The sequence below is a fragment of the Electrona antarctica genome, assembly GCF_951216825.1.
Source record: "Electrona antarctica genome assembly, chromosome: 19".
Lineage (NCBI taxonomy): Eukaryota > Metazoa > Chordata > Actinopteri > Myctophiformes > Myctophidae > Electrona > Electrona antarctica.
The window spans coordinates 16483137-16500818 of record NC_136800.1 but is presented as its reverse complement, the minus strand read 5'-3'; the positions used below and the strand labels follow the sequence as shown (position 1 = coordinate 16500818).

General features: G+C 43.0%; 1 protein-coding gene across 2 annotated transcripts in view; it reads right to left on the bottom strand.

The window, feature by feature from the left end:
* Positions 1–4281: 4281 nt before the first annotated feature.
* The window catches only part of slc1a7a (solute carrier family 1 member 7a), a gene marked incomplete at its 5' end in the record, with an annotated part of 94667 nt that continues 81266 nt past the window's right edge, over positions 4282–17682 (bottom strand). For both annotated transcript variants that reach the window (XM_079530447.1, XM_079530446.1), the window contains 5 exons: positions 4282–4782; positions 5714–5813; positions 6689–6823; positions 11387–11581; positions 15263–15496. In XM_079530447.1, the coding sequence (XP_079386573.1) occupies positions 4516–4782; positions 5714–5813; positions 6689–6823; positions 11387–11581; positions 15263–15496 (931 nt within the window). In that variant the 3' untranslated portion in view covers positions 4282–4515. The remainder of the gene's footprint in view (positions 4783–5713; positions 5814–6688; positions 6824–11386; positions 11582–15262; positions 15497–17682) is intronic.

Here is a 17682-nt window from a genome sequence, read left to right as displayed (position 1 = left end):
ATGGTAAATGGTGCATTTATATAGCGCCTTTATCCAAGGCGCTTTACATGGATTGTGCATTACATTCACCCATTCACACACACATTGATGGCAGCGGAAACCATGCAAGGCACCAACCAGCACATCAGGAGCAATTAGGGGTTCAGTGTCTTGCTCAAGGACACTTCGCCACTAACTCTGGGGGAGCCCAGCCACTGCCACCCCTATTTGATTTTGATTTTGATTTAATCTTGGTGTCCTCTTTCTCAAGTTCTGTTCCAATAATATTCATTTGTTCATTTATTAAATTTGATTTGTTGAATTCATCCCCCTGCCAGTGTTCCTGATCTCTACTGTGCTCCACCCACCCATCCCTGTCCATGTGCTCCATCCTCCCATGCACCCACCCACCCAGCCCCCCCCCCCCCCCCCCCCATGCTGCTGCTCTGTCCCCTCCTTCTGGCCAGGTCATTGTGCCAACTGGTGGCATTTGGCAGCTGCGCAGGCGCATGCCTCTAGTCATACTTGTAGTCTCAACAGCTGATGTGAGGAAGACAGGGTGTGTGAGAACTAATCGGGCAGAATTATTTTGTTGGAGAATCCTGAGCATGATGCTGCTCTGTGACTTGGTGGTTAGAGACTAGTTAGGTACCACCTCGCCCGAGGGTGGAGCTAGAGGAAAGGTAATGGAGTCACTCAACCCGTAGAGCGGTTGCTCTACCTCAGGAGCCATTGCCAGTGTGTTTAATGAAGGTATTCCAACCCCTGCGATGCGAGAATCACTAGCAAACACCAAGTCGGGACTCCAGTGTTGTTTTGCCGCAGTGTGTCTAGTCTACATAGGTGGTACACCTCTTTACCTATCTGGCTGTGCCTTGGGTTGGCTCCATAGTCTACATAGGTGGTACACCTCTTTACCTATCTGGCTGTGCCTTGGGTTGGCTCCATAGTCTACATAGGTGGTACACCTCTTTACCTATCTGGCTGTGCCTTGGGTTGGCTCACACACAGTTTTACATAGGTGGTACACCTCTTTACCTATCTGGCTGTGCCTTGGGTTGGCTCCCACACAGTTTGACATAGGTGGTAGACCTCTTTACCTATCTGGCTGTGCCTTGGGTTGGCTCCCACACAGTTTTACATAGGTGGTACACCTCTTTACCTATCTGGCTGTGCCTTGGGTTGGCTCCTACACAGTTTTCTTGCCACCAGTTCTGGGTGCCTGACGCAGTGCCCAATCATCCTCATCCTTCTCCCTCTGACCTTGAATGTGACCTGTGGGAGGACCCTGTAGAGGTCAAAGTTTCTGATGTGGACACACAATACCCTTGTATACCCCGTGCGTATTAATTTCATTTGGCTATACAATAGGCTAAAATGATTTTGACCGCCTTTGTAGAACCCACTATTCAAAACTAAGTTATAATTTGGACTCTTCGTCTAATGGAGATGAAGTCACTGCCCTCTCCTCATCTCTAGTTGGTGGGCATATAGCAATTGCATGCTGTTTGTGCATCAGTGTTGCCTTGTTAATGAAGGCTGCTCTGATAAATTCTTGTTATTCCTGTTCCTGTTACCTTCAACTCTGAAGAGATGGGTTTTCAGACTACGGTGGAAGATTGGGAGTGTGACCTCTTCAACCTTCAACCTTGCACTCTGGAGAAAGCAGCACTGCAAAGAATAAAGCCAATACATAATTACATTTTCATCAATTTATTTGTTGGGCCATGGTTCAAAAAAAGAATCGTGAACATGACAAAAAGAGAAACAAAAGGGAAATAATTTAGTTCAGGTGCAGTTTCACAGAGATAATTGAATATATTTGCCACCTGAAGGCATTTAAAAAAGCAGATACAAGCAGGTTCAAGCTCACAACGTTGCTATCCATCGTAAAACAAAGTGTATACTGTAGGGCTTAAGTGGTTAAGAGTTTATTGTGTTTTGTTGCAATATCCAGATGAGATATTAAAGGACCACTTCACCACTGGACCAGTGTTGAGCCAATTGATCACCATAGCAACCCCAGCCTAGGCCTGATTAGGTAAACTCCCAACACCTGCTAAATCCTCCAAACATGTATCTCCACTCACACTCAATGACTCACACTCCTCATGCAGCTACACAGACACATCCCAGGCACACTTTGGTAGGCCTATAGCCCTGTCCTGTTTGGATGACAATATTGCCTTTCCAACAGATCTTTTTTTTTTATTATCGATTCTTAATTTTCATAATCGATTTCGGGTCCTATTAACGATAATCGATTAATCGATTAATCGGACCCATCCCTATTATTAGTGAGGACCTATTATATGAAGATAGGTTGAAAAGTGGTGAAGTGGTCCTTTAAGTCGACCTCGTCCAGTCATGTTATATCTCGCCTGGACGAGATCAATTATTTTTCTTACCATGGCCACTCCGGGGCTCCGTATTACTATGTTTGAAAGTGAGTAGGCCATACATTGTAGTCTCTGACGGTTGGCGGTCTGGCGGAATACAGTTTGTGAATTGCTGAAACATTATCCTTTTGATGGTGAGGTGGAGTGAGTGGTTGTGAACATGTGCAGAAATGTATGGGCAGTAATTCTATGCTCATTATTAGGATATACTGTATGTAGTTCTGGATGATATGACATAAGAGGCTACTTTGTGTGAGAGTGAATAAACAAAATCCCAGTACATGAATACAGCACTGAATCATAAATAATTAAAAACAAGTCTATGCAAACTATCCTCATTTTTTTCCTTCTGTACAATATATATATTTTTTATCCATAGTTAGATTTTTTTTCCTTTTTACAGAGTGGGGCTGGGTTACATTTTCATAGAATTGGACAGAAATGGCAACTTTTGAAACAGGCCATGATAAACTGTCATGGTAATAGAAACTATATCTTTTCACTTTTAAAGTAAGTACAGCATACATCAATACATATACACAAAGATGGAGTGTGGCCTGTCATTGGCTCCGTCTCCCATTGTCTTTGTCGTTGCTTGTTTGAACAACTTGAGTGAACACTCCAGATCTGCAGAACACTGGTCCCAAATGCTTCTCCTTTGGTCGTTTAAGGCAAAGAGGGAATACATGGGATATGAAGCAGAGCACAGTATCCATGCAGTTTAGACTCAGGGATTACAAGGCAAGGTTTAATTATACACCGTTTCTCAAAGTCGGGTCCGGGGCCCACCTATTCCTTTTACCTTTGGGACCATTTGGTTCCATTTGTACACTCTCAGAGTAACAGGCCCATAATAGTCCATTTGAACCCCCTGGTGGTGCCTGAATCCGACGTTGCGAACCAGTGATTTAATCTCAGTTGAAAAAAGAATATCTTCAACCTGTGTGTGTTAAAATGTTGACCAAAGGAACATCTGACAAGTTGAGCATTTGTTTAATCTTCCCATTATCGATTAATTACCTCTGCAAAGAAGATAATATTTTCACCACCAGCTATTTAATGGATTTACAAAAACTGGGTGGACATGATGATCTTGGGCAAAGAAAGAATTGATTGATTAAACGTGCAGATTGGCCAAAATGCGGCACAACTGAAAAAGAGTGAATGAACCATAAGAAAGTGCGTAAATGTGTCTAAAAGCCCAGTCTATGGGGGTTTGAGGCAACTTTGCATTTGATAGTGTCTTTTTTTTTCAGCAGATAATTCGTGAATAAAAAATAAATAAAGAATAGGCCTATACAAAAGTTTAAAACAAAACAAAATAAAACAAAAAAACAGAAGAAACCCCCACACCCCAACTCACATTATGACAACAAATGATACAATAACAGGCCATTGAGCATGTTCTTTCTTTTCGCACGGTCCAATAAGGGACATATTACATCTGATATTACCTATTCTCCATTTCACAGCTGCACTGGGTAAACCCTCACCGTTGGAAAACTGATTTCCTGAGGGGCTCCAGCGCTCTACCAAAAACATATTTGCTCCCTCCCTCTGGCTCTACAGCACGCCATCGACCCGGGGGCGCAAAAACAGTGTAACTGCCTGCAGATAATGAATAATAATGGATAAATAACAGCGCGCGGCAGCGCGCGCACGCACGCCGCACGCCACGCACGCACGCACGCACGCGCACGCACGCACGCACGCACGCACGCACGCACGCACGCACGCACACGCACGCACGCACGCAAGCACGCACGCACGCACGCACGCACGCAGCACGCACGCACGCACGCACGCACGCACGCACGCCACACCACACACACACCACGCACGCACACACACACACACACACACACACACACACACACACACCACACACACACACACACACACACACACACCTGACAACTGAGGGTCATTGTTTAGATTCTGTAGAAATTGTCTTCCTCAGTCGGTTTCATTCCAGGATTGTCTATCCATCCGGGCAGGTGGTACATCTTGAAGGAAAAGGCTTGCTTGTGTGTGAGTCTGTGTGCACGTTTTAATACCTTCCAGTTCCACCACAGCAACGCTCCACTGTGCGCTCCACTGAGCCCGGCCACTACAGATGTGCCAACCTTTTTAGACTTCATACATTTGTCTCCAGTCCGTTCATGTCAATGTTGCACTGGTCCTTGTTTTCTCGGTGCTCTCTCTTGTGCTGAGCCCCGTGGTGCTTTTTCTTTCCCCCGGGCGGCACGCCCGCCTCCAGCAGCATCAGGCGAGCCACTTCCGGGGACACCTGGTGGAGCATGCCCCCGTGTGGAGGCGGCTGATAGCCGCCGTTGGTCTGGTTCTGGTAGCTCATCATCTGCTGGATGCTGATCATGGGCTTGGTCTCGCAGATAAGTGGCACCTGCACGGCGGACGCAACGCAAACAGTACATCAGAGTTAGTTTCAGCGGTCATCAATATGTCTGTACACAGACAAAATGTGTCCGAGTCAAGGACTTTGTCTTCTCTGTGGCAAATTTTAGATTTTCTGTTTCACTCACCATTATAATGTTCTTAATTTGATCACAATAGAGCGTCGCAGTCCCGCCCCCTACCAGGGCCCAGGAAATTATTCTCCGTTCATTTTCCTCATAGACATTTCAGAAAGTATTTATTTAAAGACGTTTACGCCGCGGACAAAGCCAACTCGAGTCGTGACAAATCATGACAACAAACACAATTTTTTGGGCCGAACAAATAATTAGAAAGAAGAAAAAAACGGCAGCTAGGTTACAACAATTTTTTGGTTGTTTTTCTTCTTTGTAATTATTTGTTTGGTCCAAAATATTGTTTGTGTTGTCATGAGTTGTCACGACTCGAGTTGGCTTTGTCCGCGGCGTAACCGTCTTTAAATAAATACTTTTTGAAATGTCTATGGGAAAAATGCATTGGGATTCATTTCCTGGGCCTGGCGTCGTCATGAAAGAGGGCGGGACTGCGACGCTCTATACCCAAATACTGAATGTCAACAAGCTGACTCCAGGTTTTCTTCAGAATATGTATGACAGTGATTTTACTACGACACTATGGCACATTATGAGTCCACTACTAGTATTAGTGGTCACTGGTCACTGGTTCTCAAAAGTTTTATTTGCAAGGACCCACATAACTCTGAGAGTGTAAAAACGAAACCAAATGAACTCTCTCTGTTATGGTTTCTGGTAATACTAATTTTGTATGTCTGTGGCAAAAATGTAATTTTGACAAAAAGCCAGCATGGGAATGACCTCTGGTTAATTTGGAGTCAATGGTGCAAAAGACAACATTCAGCTACTTGATGTCACACCTCTCACCTGTTCTCCTTCCATGATAAAGTCTTTTCTACAAATATGAGCCATGATCCCTGTGGCCAAGGCATCACCCATCACATTCACCATGGTTCTGAATCGATCCCTGGAATTAAAAAATGATGGTCATTGGTTGTATCATGAAGTCTGCCAAATTGAGTTATGAAACTCAAAATAATGAAAACAAAAGTATAATTACAGCCATGCCCCTTTAGCAATTGATTATGCATTCATTGAATCATTGCAATGTCCAGTTTCCTTTGAAGCCACAATTCAAGACCTATTTTAATAAATACAACTTCATTTTAAACAATCTGTATGGTGGCTGGAGGTGGATTCCCCAATCTTTCATTGAGACGGTTTTGTAGGTTAGGTACGATACCGACTGGTTGACAATGTCAGTGAAGTTATTTGAAGCAGACAGTGCACCAGTTTGGACACTAGGGCCCGTTTTTTTCTTTGGTTCTAGAACTGGTTCCATTCTAGATTCTTGGAACCTTGATGCTTTCATGGAACCGGCGTCCATTTTTTGGTTCCAGTTCCGAACCAACCTTTCGGGTTCTGAACCAATTCATTTTCAGTGGAAACGCTCTGCACTGGTTCAATATGGCTGGAAAAAATACTGAACCAGTTCAACCCTGGTGGAAACGGGGCGGTGTGCTGATATTTTAATTGTAGTTCAGAGTCAGACATCATTCCAAATAGCTCTATTCATCATTAGACATGATTATGGATTGCAGCTTTAAATGCAGCGCAATAACTGTCATAGAACTCAAATACAAAAAGTATTGGCACACACATTCCAATAACATCAAGGGAAGCTTATTTTTGTGTGGACTATTAATCATGCAATACATAAGCATTGCCAACAGCAACAACATGGCAGCCATATCCTGCACCGAAGGCATGCTATGCATAACAATTTATTTCCATTGCTTGATTGAATGTTCAATCAGTGGGATGGATTTACAGTATACTTACAGCGCCCAGTCGACCGCAATGATCAGAGTGATGTCATCGGTGGGCAGGCCCACGGAGGTCAGCACTATCACCATGGTGACTAGACCCGCCTGAGGGATCCCAGCAGCACCGATGCTGGCTGCGGTGGCAGTGATACTGGCAAAGACCAAGTGACATGGAGCATAACGTTAGTTCAGACAGGGCACTTACAGTCTTACAGTGTAGTCAATATGCGATCATCATACCAGCATCAGCATGGTCAGCAATAGTCTCTATGCACTGGCTGTATAGTATTAGTTTAGTATAGAGATTACTAGAGATTCTCAAACAAATATGGGTCCATTTGGTTCCATTTGTACATTCTCATCAGTATCCTAGTGTCAGTTTCATGGTCAGTATCCTGGTGTCAGTTTAATGGTCAGTATCCCTGTGTCATTGTCAGTATCCTGGTGTCAGTATCCTAACCATAACCCCACCCTGAATCTTTTTCTAACTCATTCTGTGCCCATGACGCGTTTGACAAGTTGGAGGGCCCTGTTCGCTAACCTATGGATCATCCATGTTTCAATGATTCTCGTTCGCTCCGGAACATGTTGATCGAGTGACTGGAAAAGAATATCCTCATGCACGCACATAGGAGCCAGTCGAAAACAATGCAATCCAATTCATGCAATGTGCATTGCGCAGAGCAGGCTGTCAATCACAGCTTGTATTGTTGGTGCATATTGACCATGATTATTTTCCGATTTTATAGCATCCGTGCGCGTCATTTGAGCACCCGTGCGCAGAATGGAGCGACGCAAAATATTCTGTGATTTTTAAAAAGTAGGTGAAAAATCAAATAAATAAAACTCACATTTGTAACCATAAAACAACCATTTATCTTGTGAGGACCATGAAAATGGTCCTCACAATGTCTAATTCTCAAATTCCACTGTACTTTTTGGAAGAGATTTCAAAGGTATAGTGTGGTTGCACGTGCGCGTGCGCATGCGCGTGCACACACACACACACACACACACAGCAGCAGCAACATGCCTCTGCATACTGTGTCTATATGCTAAACTGCCTCAGGACGGCAGAAAGCACAGATGGAGTTTTTCCTCCCAGTCAAACGGCACCAGAACGGCGATGGGAGGGAAATGATTATGATCCTGGCGTGATGAGGGACATGAGTAATACAGGTCATATGGGTTTTACCATCAGGAGGGATTATAAGCCACTGTACGGCAGACTGCAGACCATGAGGACTGCTTAATGTTATTACACAAACATCACATCACAGGGAGGGATGGAGAGTTGTTGTCAGAGGTATAATGTTGCGTTCGGGCATCAAAAGTAGCAGATCCACAAGCTGGAAACACAGCATGAAGCGACGCGTTTTGAGCTTGTATAGATCTGCTACTTTTGCAATTTGAATCCTGAAATTTAACAGTTTTGGACATATCACTGGTTTGAGTATTTCCATTTTTCGAAATACCTTTTACTTCTACTCCACTACAGTGCATCTCGGAGGCAAATATTATACTTTTTACTCCATATTTGAAAGCTTAGAATTACTTTGCAGGTTTTCCTTACAAAACCCATGTTCTACAGTATACTTTGGCATATGTTGTACTTTTGGTACATTAGAGTAAATCTAGGTCTACATACTTATGTATATACTTTTGTACTTTTACTCAAGTAATAGTTTGTATACAGGACCTTTACATGTACAAGACTATTTCTATTATTACCCCATTTCTACATTATTGTATTGTTACTTTTACTTAAATAACTAATCTGAGTACTTCTTCCACCACTGGTTGTTGTACTGGCCTGGACAAATCTTGCCGTGGACCAGGTGTTGGTACAGGACAGGAACAGGGAGGATGGGGGACAGCAGGAAGGGACACACATCCTTCTGTCCCTTATCTGTGTGCGTCTGTCCCAACCAGTCTGACTCTCCCACACCCTGACCTCCAGACTGATTTATTAGAGTAAGGACATTGTGCAATGCTTAATCTGCTTGACATGTACATTTATAGGCCTACACTATATCTGGCAAATCCCATAATGGTGCATTTTGTTAATTTGGAATTAATCAAAAATGTGTGACATTGGATTAATTCCTGTGTTGCATTAAAGCAACATCTGTGGGCGGTGCTGTGGCTTTAGGCCAAACAAAATGACCTAGTAATATCAATTCAATTCAAAGGAGCTTTATTGGCATGAGAAAACATACGTTTACATTGCCAAAGCAAGTGTCAAAATATAATAAAAAAATGTTGAAAATGGGGAGTACGGGTGCAGTACTTAGTTGGTTAGACCAGTCATTAGTCCTTCAACTACAACCTATCTCAAACCCTCACGCCAGGGCTCCACCGGACGCGTTGCATCTCCGTCGCGTGCGTCAAAAAACGCACCGGTTCAATTTTAATGCACGCGTTAATGTCACGCAACGCGGACAGTGGAGCCACCCTTCATTGATTAAAAAGGGAACATTCCCTGACGGTGACGGGGACGCGACGCTGATGCGCCCGGTGGAGCCCTGGTGTCACCCTAAACCTAACCTCCCACGGGGCAGCACACCTAAACCTAACCTTAACCCATGTCTAACCAATGACTAGTCTAAACTAAGTATGCACCCCAAGAGTACAGCATTGTGTAAACAGACCTATGTCACATTTCGATTAATTATGTTTTGAGAATCCTTGAAGTCGAGTCTGTGCATGATCTGATCTTTGGATGGTAATCTTTTATTGTTGATGTTGACATTGCACAGATTAAAAAAAACAATGAATATAAATGGCCTGCTCTGATCCCTGATGAAGAACAAAGTAACTTTAACATTATTTTCTCTGCACAAAATGCAGTGTTCCTTGGCTTTATGAAAGGAGACTTGCAGACTCCACCCTTCACTCTCTGACTCCGTGGCCGAGACCCTCATTTATGTATTTGTTACCTCCCGCCTGGACTACTGCAATGGAGTCCTGTTTGGGATCCCAAACAAATACCTGGACAGGCTGCAGTATGTCCAAAACTCAGCTGCCAGAGTTCTCACCCGCACCAAGCCTTGGCAGCACATCACCCCCACCCTCAAACAACTGCACTGGCTTCCTGTCAAGTTCCGTATCAATTATATCCTCCTTCTCACCTACAAATGTCAAAACGCCCTGGTAGTAAGGGCATTTTATCAGGTATTTGACCAATCTGGGAACTAAATCGTTACCAAGAAATGTCTTCACCAATGTGTTTCTAAAGGTGTCTAATAACATGTACTAAAATATTGAAATTCAACTCCTGGGGGAAATTTGAGCCTTTTTTGCCTTATATAGGATGTTAAGGGTATGGTCACATATTATGCTAATAACTCAAATTTCCACCGGGAGTTGAATTTCAATCTTTTAGTACATGTTATTAGACACCTTTAGAAACATATTGGTGAAGAAATGTCTTGGTAACGATTTAGTTCCCAGATTTTCATAGATTTCTCTAACTATGGATCCACAGTACCTCTCAGGCCTCCTCCATAAACCTCCTGTGACACGGAACCTGCGGTCCACAAACTTGGACCTCCTCTCTGTCCCCAAGGCAGTCAAGTGAACCTTCAGGGACAGAGTGTTCAGTGTGGCAGCCCCCACCCTGTGGAACTCTCTCCCAATAGAGATTCGCCATGCTCCAACACTGGATTGGCTGCCTTGAAAAGACACTTATTCTCTCAGGCTTATGGCATATAGTTGTTGATTGTTGTTGGTACATTTTGTAAAGTGTCCTTGGGTTCATGAAAGGCGCTATATAAATTCAAGCTATACAGCACTGAAGTGTACAGTTTGTACAGGATACAGTTTGTACAGTTCCACCTTCAGTCGATGCTTCATATCCATATGAGTGAAAAGGCCGGTGTGATCGGTTTATTTTTCAAACACAGTTCTTATATGAGGCGATCTAAAATCCCCCTATGGAGATTACAATGCAAATAAAAAGTACACGAACCTGGGGACTGACACCCTCTACTGATAGTGACGTCAGGACTTTATTATGACGTCAGCTCTATTATTATTATTATTTATTATTCCCAGCAACTGCAACTACCTCTGGTCCATAGGCTACATAATTTGGATTCCACAGAATCACCACATTTTGCAAAGAGCAGGTGAAATATATTCATCAATTTATGTGTGCAGTTTTTAAGATTTTTTTTTTGCCTTTTATTGATAGGGTACAGTAATTAGACAGGCAAGGGGGAGAGAGATGGGGAGTGACCCGCGGCACGCCGTCCGGCTGGTTTGACAGCCCAGGTGCCCAGGCGGTTGAGCTAACTGCCCAGAATGTGCAACTCCCTCTCAAAATACTGTACCGAGAGAGAGAAAGAAAACATCTTCCTTTCACTTGCTTAAGTTCCATATTAATTCACATTCAAAGTCACCCTGATGAAGGCAATGTTGCCACAGCAGGTGTATAATTTGGCATTAGCCAAAAGACTATTAAAGGCTTTCAATTCTTTTCCACAAGAGTGCCTTGGTCTTAACTCTTTTTTGCAAATACATTTTGTCATCCATTTGTACCAAAGAGCACCTTGTTGGGGATTTTAACCTCCAGCCAAACAGACATGCACTCCTTTCCCTCTTTCTTCTCTCCTTTTTCTACATTTACAACTATGTCTTCTTTCCTATGTTTACGGATGGGAGGAAGGGGTTTTCTGTGTCCACGACATCAGTCAAAAATCCTTCGGCTCACCTTATGGTGATGATCTGGCCAAAGTCCAGCTCGTAGTTGTTGACCTGGGCGATGAAGATGGCTGCCACGGCCTCGTAAAGCGCGGTGCCGTCCATGTTGATGGTGGCCCCCACAGGCAGCACAAAGCGGATGATGCGTCGGTCAATGTGGTTGTTCTCCAGGAGGCACTTGAAGGTTATAGGCAGAGTAGCAGAGCTGTGGGTGGAGGGGGCACAGTCAGTGATGTGGTGGTACTCTCAGATCCTTTTATTGTATTTAACCCATGAAGAAATACTCGATCCCACACACTGAAAAAGTCCTGTATTCAAATTTTTTAAAAGTACAAAGGTATTGAAAAAAAAAGAAAATACTTAATTAATGTGCCAAAGTAGAAGTACTCAAATTTGTATACAGTGGTTAAATGCGGCATGTGTGCTTGTAGATCTGCTATTTTTTAATATAAAAAATATAAGTATAAAACAGAAGTACAATATTTGCCTACTTAAGTACAGTATTGGGTAAATCTACTAAGTTACTTTCCACCGCTGTGTGGGGGAATGGAGCATGGTCAGCCCTATACTGTAACAGCGCTATTGTTCAACATGCTGAACGTTTTGGACCTTCTTCAGGCATCTGCAGGAATAACATCCAAAGTAATTAGAATATTTTGTAAAAGTTCATTTTCTTCCATAATATAATTCAAAAAGTGAAACTTTCTCAATTAATTGTGCATAAAGTGAAGTATTTAAAACCTTTTTTTGTTTTAATCTTGATGATTATGGCGTACCGCTCATGAAAAGTTTTCACTGTCAGTGCATACCATAGCAGATAACATGGCCAGATGGCCTTTCATCACACAACATTATGCAGTGAAATGTGGGAGGTTTTGTAGACCTTTTGCTGATGCTGATGGTCTAACCTCAATGACCCTGTACTTCTAAGAGCTTAATTAAAATTCAAGGATGTGAAAGTCAAATTACTTTTATTTAGTCTTTTTTTCTACATTTTTATCCCACGATTTTGTAACCCATTTTTTCACCCAGTGTCAATTATGTAATCCTGGGCTCTACACTCCCTCTGCCAACCTGGGGAGAGCAACAGACTGACCTCATGCTTCTGTCAATGCATGAGGAGTCCAAGCCGCTTCTTTTCACCTGACAGAGGGGAGTTTCCCCGATTGGACGTATAGATCAGCTATTTTCCAAAGATTTGTATACATTTGAAAAGTTGAAAAGGTACATTCTGCATAATGAGTACTTTGACTTTTTGTACTCTGCCTCCCTAGCACCACATTTAACTTACTAAATACATTAATTTCACGATTCATCTGGCAGGGCAAATGACCCAGGATCCATCTCAAAACATTACAATTGGCCAATTGGTGGACTAGCTCTTCCTAATTTAAAATACTATTTTTGGGCAGCCCAACTCAGACCTCTAACTACGTGGATAGAAAATGATGAATCAACCAGGTGGTTAAAAATTGAGAAAACTCCATGCACACAGTCACAACTAGCAGTCCTTCCCTTCTCAGGGAATAAAATAAATGGAGATGCTATCGCTATGGGAGTTTGGTCTAGGTTCACAATTAAAATATGGAAGGAAGTCCAGAAAGAATTTAAACTGCCTCAACTATCATCGGGCCTGTCTTCAATTGGGTGCATGGGAGGTTTTGTGCCTTCAATGCTGGGTTCCAGGGGTGGAGTTTGCTACGCCTGAGGTTTGTCCACCAGTTATTTTCCTCCAATCAGTTAGTCATTTGAACAACTCAGAAACAAGTTTAATCTGCCCATAACTGATTTTTAGACCTCCAACAAAATTCAAACTCCTTCGAGTTTAGAATCTCTTTTTATGGACATACAAAAGCATGGTTCATTTACCAAAGTAATTTCTATCTTATATCAAACTCTGCAAGAAATGGTTCCCAATAACTCTCTTTATATAAGAGAGAATTGGAGAGAATATCAATGGAAAATTGGAAGCAGATGTTTTAAGACTCCATTATTGACTGGTAGAGCAGGCACGAGTTGTAGGAGTGCTGGAGGGAATGTGGGGAGTATATATAGACACAGGGAGTAACAGGAACAGGTGAAACTAACTGACAATCAACACAGGGATAGGCTAAGACTAAAAGGACACAAGTGCAAAACATAGGCTAATCATAAGTTGAAAAAAGAAAAGAACTGCCTCCCCCTGGCCAGCCTGAACGAGGGGAAACAAACTGATTGGAATAACGTGTTCCTTCCATGCGTATACAAGCTCACAATGCGTTGCGATCGGCTATTTTCAAATGGCCGAAATGTAGTTTCAAATGGCCCTAGAAATGTAGGGCTGAAGTGGTTAATGTATGTTTGTAATAATAATCAAAATCTACAAAGACTCAATTAAAGTACAAATACCTCAAAATCTAAGTAAATGTACTTAGTTATTTTTCACCACTGCAAAAAAGTGATCAAAGGTCAATGTCTAAAATTGACATAAAAAGGAGCAAACATTATGAGAGGCAGAGAGAGAGAGAGAGAGAGAGAGAGAGGCCGAATCCCAATCCGCTCCCTTGCTGACTCAATGAGCCCTCACTGACTTAGCTGCACGTTCATGTGAAGTCTGTGAGGGCTTGAGGGATGTCCCATTTGAAATCGGTAAGTCAGTGAGGGCTCAGCCCCGCCCCTTTATGTGCCCTTTGCCAAAGTCAGCATCGATGCTGACTTTGGCTGACTTTGGCAAAGAAATTACCCACAGTTCATAGCGTTACCAGGGGAATGAGGGGGATCCTCAAATTAGTTATGTATCGCGGTACTAATGAGTAAAAGAATATGCAAATGCAGGTGCACCTGCCCTCTTGTGAATGGCCGGGCCCTAAACCTGCCCTGTTTTGATTGGCCGGGCCCTAAACCTGCCCTGTTCTGATTGGCCGGGCCCTAAACCCACCCTCTTCTGATTGCCTGGGCCCAAAACCCTGCCCTCTTCTGATTGGCCGGGCCAAAAAACCTGCCCTCTTCTGATTGGCCGGGCCCTAAACCTGCCCTCTTTTGATTGGCCGGGCCCTGAACCTGCCCTCTTCTGATTGGCCGGTCCCAAAAACCTGCCCTGTTCTGATTGGCCGGGGCAAAGAACCTGCCCTCTTCTGATTGGCCGGGCCCAAAAACCTGCCCTCTTCTGATTGGCCGGGCCCTAAACCTGCCCTGTTCTGATTGGCCGGGCCCAAAAACCTGCCATCTTCCCCGAGGGGTCGCGACCCATGGGTTGAGAACCCTTACTGTAGCCTACTGTATTTTCTTCTTTTTCCAATCCTAACTTGTCAATATAGAAGGTATATGCACGTGACATCATCACCATACCCAGAAGTTTTGCGGGAACGCCTACTGAGTGGCACAAATCTACTTTCTGGCCTTGACAGTCCATATACATCCAAACAGAAAAGTCCTATCTGATTGCATTAAACAACGTAAAACTCACTTTGCCATTCACTTTGCCACTCGCTTTGCCACTCACTTTATGCACACGCATAGCTTTTATAATATATTGATAGATTTTTTTTTTTTTACAAAAATGTTTAGATTGTCATTATCGTGAGAACGATGGCTTTTCACATTGCAACTTTTCAGGACTAGAAAGCCTGCAGTTTCTATTAGCTTGTATTCCCCATCGATGATGTCACTGGAGGACGGTTTATGAACTGCCCACAGCCCTCCTATGAGACACATAGGAGGAGGGCTGAGTAGAAAAAAATTGAAAAGTAGTGAAGTGGTCCTTTAAAACATGATCTACACTTAAACTGTGTTCAAAACTAGACTAACACTAAAACATTTCAGGTGACTAAAACCAAAACCAAAGGAAATTGTATTCGAAAGACTAAAACCAAATGAAAATGTGCTGTCAAATATCAACAGTGTTCACCTGGACGAGGTGGCCAGCGATATGAGCAGGGCCTGCAGGATGCCCCTGATGTAGACGATGGGGCTCTTCTTGGTGATGAAGAAGTACATGGCGGGCAGGATGAAGAGACCGTGCAGTATCAGCCCCATCACCACCGTGATGGCGTAGAAGCCCAGCTTCTTCCCCATGGCCGAAGGGTCGTCCATCTCCAGGATCTTCCCCGCCACCAGGAACACAATCCCAAACGGGAAATACCTTGGGAATGGCCGGGACACGTGTCGTTATAGCCAGTGGGTGGAAAAAGTACTCGGTTGTTTTACTTAAGTGAAAGTACAAATACTGCAATTTTAGAAATACGTCCGGTTTATCAGCATCAAAATGTACTTAAAGTACCAAAAGTAAAAGCACTAATTATGCAGAGTGTCTCATTTCATATTTTAAAATGTATAAACATCTTTTGAAAATATCTGATCTACAAGCTCACATTGCGACGCATTGTGAGCTTGTAGATCTTGTAGATCTGCTATTTTCAAACGACTGAAATGTATATAGAGCTGAAATGGTTTATGTAATAATGTTTGTAATAATACAAATCTAGGTAACTAGTACCTAAGTTTTCAAATAAATGTAGTGGAGTAAAAATACAATATTTGGATCCGAAATGTAGTGGAGCACAAGTAATAGTATTATAAATTGGAAATACTCAAGTAAAGTACAAAATTGTACTTCTGTAGGATAAATGTAAATGTACTTAGTTACTTTCCACCACTGGTTATAGCAACATACTTGGTGTTCTAGTTGTTGTGCATGTTGATGTTGTACAGTTGCAGCTATAGGAGCCAGTGTGTTGTTGATGTTGTACAGTTGCAGCTATAGGAGCCAGTGTGTTGTTGATGTTGTACAGTTGCAGCTATAGGAGCCAGTGTATTGTTGATGTTGTACAGTTGCAGCTATAGGAGCCAGTGTATTGTTGATGTTGTACAGTTGCAGCTATAGGAGCCAGTGTATTGTTGATGTTGTACAGTTGCAGCTATAGGAGCCAGTGTATTGTTGATGTTGTACAGTTGCAGCTATAGGAGCCAGTGTATTGTTGATGTTGTACAGTTGCAGCTATAGGAGCCAGTGTATTGTTGATGTTGTACAGTTGCAGCTATAGGAGCCAGTGTGTTGTTGATGTTGTACAGTTGCAGCTATAGGAGCCAGTGTATTGTTGATGTTGTACAGTTGCAGCTATAGGAGCCAGTGTGTTGTTGATGTTGTACAGTTGCAGCTATAGGAGCCAGTGTATTGTTGATGTTGTACAGTTGCAGCTATAGGAGCCAGTGTATTGTTGATGTTGTACAGTTGCAGCTATAGGAGCCAGTGTATTGTTGATGTTGTACAGTTGCAGCTATAGGAGCCAGTGTGTTGTTGATGTTGTACAGTTGCAGCTATAGGAGCCAGTGTATTGTTGATGTTGTACAGTTGCAGCTATAGGAGCCAGTGTGTTGTTGATGTTGTACAGTTGCAGCTATAGGAGCCAGTGTATTGTTGATGTTGTACAGTTGCAGCTATAGGAGCCAGTGTATTGTTGATGTTGTACAGTAGCAGCTATAGGAGCCAGTGTGTTGTTGATGTTGTACAGTTGCAGCTATAGGAGCCAGTGTATTGTTGATGTTGTACAGTTGCAGCTATAGGAGCCAGTGTATTGTTGATGTTGTACATGTTGCAGCTATAGGAGCCAGTGTATTGTTGATGTTGTACAGTTGCAGCTATAGGAGCCAGTGTATTGTTGATGTTGTACAGTTGCAGCTATAGGAGCCAGTGTATTGTTGATGTTGTACATGTTGCAGCTATAGGAGCCAGTGTATTGTTGATGGTGTACAGTTTCAGCTATAGGAGCCAGTGTATTGTTGATGTTGTACAGTAGCAGCTATAGGAGCCAGTGTGTTGTTGATGTTGTACAGTTGCAGCTATAGGAGCCAGTGTGTTGTTGATGTTGTACAGTTGCAGCTATAAGAGCCAGTGTGTTGTTAATGTTGTACAGTTGCAGCTATAGGAGCCAGTGTATTGTTGATGTTGTACAGTTGCAGCTATAGGAGCCAGTGTATTGTTGATGTTGTACATGTTGCAGCTATAGGAGCCAGTGTATTGTTGATGTTGTACAGTTGCAGCTATAGGAGCCAGTGTATTGTTGATGTTGTACAGTTGCAGCTATAGGAGCCAGTGTATTGTTGATGTTGTACAGTTGCAGCTATAGGAGCCAGTGTGTTGTTGATGTTGTACAGTTGCAGCTATAGGAGCCAGTGTATTGTTGATGTTGTACAGTTGCAGCTATAGGAGCCAGTGTATTGTTGATGTTGTACATGTTGCAGCTATAGGAGCCAGTGTATTGTTGATGTTGTACAGTTGCAGCTATAGGAGCCAGTGTATTGTTGATGTTGTACAGTTGCAGCTATAGG